This window comes from Artemia franciscana, chromosome 6, assembly GCF_032884065.1.
Source record: "Artemia franciscana chromosome 6, ASM3288406v1, whole genome shotgun sequence".
Taxonomy (NCBI): domain Eukaryota; kingdom Metazoa; phylum Arthropoda; class Branchiopoda; order Anostraca; family Artemiidae; genus Artemia; species Artemia franciscana.
In genome coordinates, this window is record NC_088868.1 from 6901129 (window position 1) to 6910851 (window position 9723).

General features: G+C 32.2%; 1 protein-coding gene across 4 annotated transcripts in view; it reads left to right on the forward strand.

Moving 5' to 3' along the window:
* LOC136027970 (protein NDRG3-like) overlaps nucleotides 1–9723 on the forward strand; it is a 123118-nt gene that overhangs the window by 112992 nt on the left and 403 nt on the right. For 3 of the 4 annotated variants that reach the window (XM_065705462.1, XM_065705460.1, XM_065705463.1), the window contains one exon: nucleotides 782–823. In XM_065705462.1, coding sequence (XP_065561534.1) covers nucleotides 782–822 — 41 coding nt within the window. In that variant the 3' untranslated portion in view covers nucleotide 823. Of the gene's footprint in view, nucleotides 1–781; nucleotides 824–7822; nucleotides 7946–9723 lie in introns of those variants that run through there. The other variant, XM_065705461.1, reaches the window with a different exon arrangement.

The following is a 9723-nucleotide window of genomic DNA, read 5'->3' on the forward strand; positions in this document are numbered from 1 at the left end:
ATTAATTGTCACAAATATTTGCAGTTTAAAAATGTCACTTATAAGTGTGGTGCCACCACCCCTGACACAAAAGGGTTGCGTGTCTATTGATCATTGCAGAAAATTAAATTAACAGTCCAAGTTTAAAGTTTAATCTAGCTAACTTAGTAATATAAATTCGAAACGGGTAGATTCAGCAAAATATTGATACAAATTAATTACATGCAAAAGTGATAGAAGCAATGTACTAGAAATACTTTACTAACTATATTAGTTGCTTCAGTGAAAACACTGAAGCGACTATACTACCATTGAGTCGCTGTTTTTATTGACAATAAAATGTGTTTTGTTGATAGGAAATAAAAAAGAATAATTCAATCGTTACATACAGACCTCGTACATCTTTTTGCAAAAAATAAGAAGTATTTGGGGTAAAATAAGCTATTTTATTTAACTAGTAAATTTAGGATATTAATTTCTGTCATATATCGAAACAATTGGTAATTGGTAATTGTTGGTAATACTGGTAATTTTTGGTAAAACTGATAATCGTTGGAAGCTTTTGACACCAAGTTTCTCTTGTGCCGCAGCTGACTTAAGACATCTCCTTTACAGCAAAAACTTGTCTGTAATTACAATAAATAAAATGGAAACACATTTTCAGTTTTTCTTTTCTTCTAAAATTTAACAGGTCAAATTTTCAAAGAAATTTGAAATTCATAAATTCGTGTTATAACGTTTTTTGGATTACTACAGCCGATCTACGCTATGTTCCTATTTGAAAATGATATTTTTTTTTTAGCAATGAAATTGGCAAAATGGAAACACGTGAAGAGCTCTTGAGGTAAGTCTGTTTTATCCTGATTTTAATTATTATTTAAATTTTTCAAGACCCATTTTTAATCCATGTTTTTTTATTTTTATTATTAAGAAGAAGAACGTTAAATTTTATTAAGAATAATTTATCGTCATTTCTTTAAATAAGAAAATTATTTAAATATTAATTAAAATTGAATTGTATAAATTGTTAAAGTTCTTGTCTTTTACTTTCTGTAAGCTTAAGAACTCTTTTTTTCTACAAGATAGTTATTGGCAGGACAAACAGTTATTTGCACTTAGGTTTCCTGTGATTTCAATATTATGCAAGATAGTTGTTTACACTTAGGTTTCCTGTGATTTCAATATTATACAAGATAGTTATTGGCACTTAGGTCTCGTGCGATTTCAATATTATACAAGATAGTTATTGGCGCTTAGGTCTCGTGCGATTTCAATATTATAAAAGATAGTTATTTACACTTAGGTCTCCTGCGATTTCAATTTTATACAAGATAATTATTGGCACTTAGGTCTCTTGTGATTTTAATATTATAAAAGATAGTTATTAGCACTTAGGTCTCCTGCAATTTTAATATTGTGCAAGATAGTTATTGGCACTTAGGTCTCCTGCGATTTCAATATTATAGAAGATAGTTATTTACACTTAGGTCTCCTGCGATTTCAACATATAAGATAGTTATTGGCACTTAGGTCTACTGTGATTTCAATATTATAAAAGATAGTTATTTACACTTAGGTCTCCTGCGATTTCAATATTATACAAGATAGTTATTGGCACTTAGGTCTCCTGCGATTTCAATATTATACAAGATAGTTATTGGCACTTAGGTCTCCTGCGATTTCAATATTATAAAAGATAGTTATTTACACTTAGGTCTCCTGCGATTTCAACATATAAGATAGTTATTGGCACTTAGGTCTACTGTGATTTCAATATTATAAAAGATAGTTATTTACACTTAGGTCTCCTGCGATTTCAATATTATACAAGATAGTTATTGGCACTTAGGTCTCCTGTGATTTCAGTAATATAAAAGATAGTTTTACACTTAGTTCTCCTGCAATTTCAATATTATACAAGATAGTTATTGGCACTTAGGTCTCCTGCGATTTCAATATTATACAAGATAGTTCTTGGCAATTAGGTCTCCTGCGATTTCAATATTATACAAGATAGTTATTGGCACTTAGGTCTCCTGCGATTTACATATTTATAAACAATCTTTCTTCAACAACTTGGAAAATTAGAAAAATTTGAACATTTAAAAATTTCAACAATTTGAACGATCCTTTTTTTAAAAATTGAATTTGTCTTTGAACAATTGATGCCTTCAATCCCATCCTAGTTGATAATATTTTTCATTTTCAGATTAAATATATTTTTAGTGTACCATTCAAATATAACGTTTAAAATTAATATATAACATATATTTATATATATAAAATTAAATAAGACTTTTTTTCCCTGACGGCCCCATCTTAGGTCTATTCAAACCTGAAATCCACGAGTTTTCAATTTTTTTGAGTTGTTTCAATATTACGTAGCTTTTAGGGCAGAAGTAAATCATTGTCAGCGGTTGCCACACTGAACTGTGAAGATGAATAAGCTAAACTAATTACACGCTTTTTTTGTAAGAATTCGACTATTAGCAGCCTGTTGATTCTTAAAAATAACTGTGACTTTTAAGGAGAGCTGCACCTTCGTAAGCTTTTTGGTGCCATCTGTTTTTAGATTGATTTTTCTTGTTAAAAGCTGCTAATTTTTGCCTATGTTCATTTCTTATGTATCGCCATCTACTACTTAAAATGGCATATTTGCACATGGAAGTTGTTTTTATTAAAACTTGAATTTTCAATTTTAAGATTTTTTTTAAGATATATATGCATGTTCAAAAATTTAACTAATAAACTAATAAAACTAATAAAAAATATTAGTTTAACTAATAACTAATAAAACTAATAAAAAAAACTAACTAAACTAATTACACGCTTTTATTTGTAAGAATTCGGCTATTAGCAGCCTGTTGGTTCTTAAAGACAACTCTGACTTCTAAGGAAAGCTGAACCTTCGTAAGATTTTTGTGCCATCTGTTTTTAGATTGATTTTTCTTGCCAAAAGCTGCTAATTTTTCGCCTATGCTCATTTCTTATTTCTTCATCTACTACTTAAAACGGCATATTTGCATATGGAAGTAGGTTTCATTAAAACTTGAATTTTCAATTTTAAGGATTTTTTAAGATATATATGCATGTATAAGGCTCAACTTGACTAACTAAAAAAAAAAAAAAAAAAAAAATCAAATTTCATTTCAATGTCCATGATACCTTAACCGTAAGTTTTTAATTGATTTTTTTATTTAATCGCCATACTAGCAAAAATTTGCACTAAGAGGTGATAGATTATTCAGGGATTTCTACATATTCAGCAATAACATCAATAATAATTGCTTATTTACTCGTTATTTTCAAGGTTAAAGTTTACATCAGTATTGTCAGTTAAGATGATATTTTGGAACCCGCTTTTTGTCTTTTCATACATACACTCTAAGACCACATGGGCTATATATTACACATGACAAACAAGAAAAAATAAATACAATTAAATAGCTAAGAAAAGAAGTGAAAACAACAAAAGCAGATATTTTAGCAAAGATTTTCGCCAAGCTGTCCTCAGTGCTAAAAAAAAAAAAAATGAAAAACAAACGTTTTGAAGCTAACCCAAACAGAGCAGATGGCAGTGCTTTGAGAGTTTTCACGAAATATCCTTAAAGAAATATCTACTCTTGTACTTTTTGCTTTTTTACTGCCCACTGGCTGATATTACCCTAGTTTTCTCGGTTATTTGATTTTTTATCTTTTATTCATATTTGTTTTTTCTTTATATTTGTCTATATAACAAAAAGAGAAATCACCAATGCAACAGCACAAACACATTAAAAAGAAAAAACAAAGGAAGACAGAAGGAGAAAAGGAAGACTGTTTTCCTAAATTAGTGATTAATATAGACCAGCACTTGAATGAGGCCTTAACTCTACTCATCTATACAATCACACAGGTCAAACAGCATAGCCATACACAATCGACCATAAAGAATAATCCATGGACAGGGAGTCATGTCGTCAATAAGTATAAGTCGTCATTTACCAAACAATAAAAACAGTAAAGACAAATAATTCAGAGATAATAACCCAACACAAGGGCTCATCAGGAGAATACACACTTGCCTATAGGGTTTCGGTACTTAAAATTCTCTACCCAGTCAAGTGGTGTGCCTACCACATAATACCTATGGTATCTGTTATCTATTTATATTTATATTTGTTATTTATTTATCTTTTATTTATATTTTTATCTTATATTTTATTATATTTTTTATCTTTTATTATCTATTATTATATTTGATTATCTTCTTTTTGTCATTTGTCTTTTCTGCATGGCTATCTGTATTGCATAAATAGAGAATTGCTTTTTAATAGGTGCTCTTAAATATGATCATATGACATAAAATATGAAAAAAAGTTTTTTACTGGCAATTTGCACATCTGAAAGTCTATGGCAGATAATTAGAATATAAAATTTCGAAATCAGTAAAATATGAAAAATTAATCACAGTGCAACCGGTCTAAAAGTGTATTTTTTTAATTTCGTCATGATTGCTCAATTTAGTAAAAAATAAAAAAAATATAAAAATTGTAAAATCGTAAAAGTGGGATTGACCGTGATTATCAGGTAGCCTACCTCAAAATCATGTATTTGAGGTAAGCTTTTCGTCACACCCTTCAGTTTTGTAGAAATCTTACTGACACTACGCACCTTTATACAAATACAGAAGAGACTATAACGAGGGCTTTTTTCCAAAGACAGAGAAAAATAAAAGAGAAAAAAAGTCCTCATTATTCTCTCTTCTGTATTTGTATTATGGAAAGGCAGTGTCGTCTTCGTCATTATTTATTTCACACCATTGCCTTAATTTATGTCTACTTTTTTTCATTTGAAAAAAATGGTATACTCAAATATTTTGTACTCAAAGTGTACTCTAAATATTCATATAGAAATAAATATTCATATCTAACATTAGATATTAATATTAGAAATAAATATTCCTATCTAAATATTCTAAATATCTGTATTTTGTTCTGAAACTAGTTTCGATTAAATAGCGATTCATTTTGCAAAATTTGTATTGCTCTTTCGATGATAATACTACGGAAATTTAACAAAATAATTTTTCTTATGTTAGAAAACCTGTGACAGTTGCCCAAAAATAATTTGAAATTCCAGTGTTGCTCAATTATTATTCGTGGTTTCATTTTTTTTTTTTTTTTTAGAATGTGATTAAGCTCTTAGTATTTTGACTTTTGCTGCGTCATATATTACATCACATATTTCCTACGCCATATAATAGCTTATAGTTTTAAACGCTAGCTACAAATATATGTTTTTTGTCTTCTTTGTTTTGGATTTGCAGGGTAAATTTGAAAAATTTATAGGGAAGGTGTGATTTTTGGCATGACTTGAAAAACGATCAGAAATTAAAATCGTTTTTAAATAAAACTGTGCCAAGGAGAATTTTTCAGGCGGAATCACCCACAAGAAATTTCTGGGGAATTTTCAGCGAGGATGGAAATATCCAGGGAAATTTTTCGTGGGGGATGAGTGTATTTTACTTGGGATATTTATTTTACTCTTTGTCACAACTCTACTTTTCAATGCAATAAAAACTTTAGCGTAAACAGCGAGGCGTTGAGGAGAGGACAGCCCCTTTCATATACAGGATAATTTTTGCTCATTTTTAATTTTAATGTCGCTCCTTATTTTCTATAAAAAAACTTTTTTTAATTTAATTTCTGAACGTTTTTCAACTAATGCAGGCTCGAATTTGGCTCACCGTACATGAAAAATTAAATTTGAGAGTTACAAATGAAAAATCAATTTTGGCAGATTTATTCCACATATAAAGGGTTGCCCCTCCTCAATACATTACTCTTTACACTAGAACTGTTAGAACTTTAAAAAATTAATCCCTATTCTAATTAAATGGTCCCCGTGTTTCAGTAGACGCTCTTAAAAAAATAGGAGAAACAGGCAAACTTTAGCGTATAGAGCAAGGTATTGAGGAGGAGGCAACCCATCATATATGGAATAATTTCTGTTCGTTTGTCAAATTTTGCCGGTAAATCTGTTTCACCCTCTATGAAATATTCCCCCTCTCTCAAGGAAAACTCCTCCGTGGAAATTTCATCCAACTTAAAGTGCCCCCCCCCCCGTCAAATTCCCTCCAGATAGTTCCATCCTCGTTGAGAATCTCCCCTCCCTGTAAAATTGCTTGCTAAAGAATCAGCCTGAAAAATTCTCCTTCGCATATCCTTAGCAAAAATATCTCCAAGACTTTTATCTCTAATCGGTTTCTCAGTCATTCCAGAAATGTCCCCTTCCTTGGAAGTTATTCCTGGAATTCAAAACACGCGGAAAAAGCCACTAGATAATTCCTTTTGCACATCTCCACATAAAATATTTGGCAAAGAGAATGTAAGACAATTAAAAAGAATATCGTATAGTAATTCTGTCAAATCTCCCCAGTGTAACATTTCCCCTGGAATATTCGCCCCCCAGAAATTTATCTCCCCAAAGAAAATTAGTTTTATAGATATAAACCCTAAGCACCTTCCCCCCCCCTCCAAAAAAATATCCATATACTTTCCAATAATAAATACTATACGTAAACAATGGGCGAATTTCATAACTTACGCGCCTCTCCCCACGGACTGTGGGGAGGGGGGGGGGTTATTTTACATCTAAAGACACTGTTGTTTAATCTTTTAACCATACTGAACAAAATGGCTATCTCAGAATTTTGATCAAATAATTTTTGGGAAAAAATTGCCGTGGGATTTCCATATTTTTTGTAGATAGGGGCTTGAAACTTATACACTAGCGTTCTCTGGCACGCTGAATTTGATGACGTGATTTTCATCAAGATTCCTTGAATTTTAGGGGATGTTTCTCCCATGTTTCAAAAATCAGGCAAATTTTGTCAAGCTCGTAACTTTTGATGGGTAACACTAAACTTGATATATTTGAGATATATCTTTTGGATATTTCTATTTATGGGTATATTGTATGTATTTGGATATTAAAATCTTTGATTTTAGAATCTATTGATCTAACATCTGTTGATTTTAGAGTTTCTTTTACTATTGAGCCGAATCGCTACTTACTTTTAATTTGTTACCACAAACTCTTTGGCACACTCGGACACTTGAGTGAAAAAATATATCGGAACTGTATGTCGGTTGTCGGTGTTTTAATTTTATATTGTAAACACCGTTGAGCCATGTATATGGCTGATAACATGGGGTTTTGAAAATAGCCACATATTCAAAGGGTATGAAAAAAAAAGTACTAAAAATGAATACAAAAATCTGAAACACTGTAAATTTTACAAGATATTTAAATACGCTAATAAATGCGTTTTTGGGCTTTCAGTTGTTATTAGAAAGGATTTATATTTTAAAAGATGAGTTTTATTAAGCGTTAAAATTAAGATAAGTACAATTTTATAAACAGTTAAAAGAAAAAAAGAACCGTTTTAGAGTCTTTCTTGGGTATTTTTTCAATAGGGCGAATTATATAAGCCTATTTGCCAAACTGTATCATACAAGGTCTTTTGAATCGCGGTAGCCGATAGCCTAAATGCCCGAACAAGCGTTTTTTTTTGGTAAAAAATAATAATACTAATTTAGTAATAATAATTTATAATAATTTAATATATAATAGGTAATAGAAACAGTAATTTGGTAAAAAAAAAAAACTACATTTATTTTAACTTTGGATTTCCCTTAGATAATTACCTTGGATCTTTAATTCGAAATTGAGTCTGACTAAATTATTCAAATTTCTCAAAAGTACTAAGGTTTCAGAATTTTTCTTCTTTTTGGATTCTATTTTTTTAACCGTTCTCTAATATCACTTATAACCATATTTATCGTCTTTTTTCTTTCAGGTTGTATCACACAGCTATATTCAAGATTTGTAAATGAACTGTGCATAGAATATTATTTTTTCAAGCGATATTGATATTTGTCATTGAAGTGTTTTTTTTAAACATTATACTCTTTTTTTATTTTTTTCTATAGCTTTAAAGTTTGAAGGGAAGATTAAGGCCCATCTTAAATCGTGTAATAAGGGTCTTAAGATTTTACACCTTAGGAAGATTATGCACAAATTTCAGAGGGTAGATTTCGTCTTGTCTTAATTTATGCATTAATCCATTAGACAATTCGACCATTGTGGATAAGACCACAAGACTATAACTATAGTCAACAAAGCTATAAGTCTAGTCAAATCCATGCCTTTCTTTCCATTATTGGTAATCTTATGTTAGATACAAAACAATTAGAGGAGGTCACACCTTGCTCAATTTTTCTGAACCAATTATCATTCTATGCCTGTTATTGGGAATTACTCCCGAATCCAGATAAAAAAAAGTTAAAATAATGCTATACCTAAAGTTGGATCTCTGAATCTTCAAACATCTTTATTCCTTAGTTTTATAATATGAAAAAAACTTCGTTTCTTAAAGAGTTAAAGAGGCTGCGTCCCAAAGTCGAACCTTAAAACGTACAGGAATTAGAAGAGGCAGTTGGGGGGCTGCCGCCCCCAAATCCCCCGCTTTTAAAGACTCTTTTGTACAGGTTTTTTGTTTTTTTGCTAACCCCCAGCTCTTGGCTTCGGAAAGGCCCTCTTTTAATTAACAAAAAATTGAAATGAATGAATAATGGAATAACTTCGAAAAATGTTAAACACAAAAGGACAGGAGAACCATTGCGCCGAAACTAGTAATTAGTAACAATGAAGTCCCCCCACAACAAAAAACCTGTACAAAAGGGTCGAAACTTTCGGGGGGTTAAGATTTTCCTACGAAACTTTCAAGGGCACTTACTCGGAGAATTCCACATCGAATGAGTCTTCGTACACCCAGATCCGATGTCGAATGTGACCTGTAGGCGTCTAGGAAAAAAAAGAAAATGAATTTAAGTGGCTATGCGTGGTTTCTGGAAAACAGGGAAGGAGTTATCGGATCGAGCTGAAATTTCGCGGATAAGCTCCTGGGCCCTAGGGGACCTTAACTTGTGAATCTCAGCCCGATCGGACAACGTTAAAGGGGGGCTGGGGTTGACGGGTCGAAACTTTCGGCAGATTTTCCCCATGAAGGAAAAGTTGGAAAGGGATGAAATTTTGCAGGTTTCTTAGTTGGAGCTCGAAATGCATCCCTCCCCATCCCTCTGTGACCACTGGAACCGAAGATCGCTTAACATTGTCGTGTGTCGCCTCTTTATAGAGGCACGAGTGTGCCTCCTTGATAGATTACTAGCTGTTGGGGTGGCGCTTCACGTCACCCCAACACCTAGTTGGTGGGAGCACTTCGCACCCCCCACAAGCCTCCCCACGCACGTAAGTCGTTACGTGCCATATTAGTTACGTGCCATTGTAGTTGTGTCCCTGTGTCCCACCTGTGAATATAGATGTGAATATATATATGTTTTTAACTACGTAAAACTTGCGAATATAAAACATTCTTCTCTGTCCCATTGTTTGTGCGTATAAATAGATTGTCAGGTTTACTGACTCTGAACATGCAATATATAATTGTCCATGGGAAAAACAATCCGTATTCTGATCTATACCGTCATTATTCTAATGATTGTGCTTGAGCTTTGTTGATGGTGATTGCTAATCGGACATTTCCTGTGTCCCGTCGTCATTTATGTATCCCCCTGTGCCCCCCAGCATCCCCGTTGTAGTTGTTTCCCTGTGTCCCGGTCGTCATTTATATTCCCTGTGTCCCGGTCGTCATTTGTGTCACGGCGTCCCAGTCTGTAATTTCTCTTTGAGAGTCCCGGT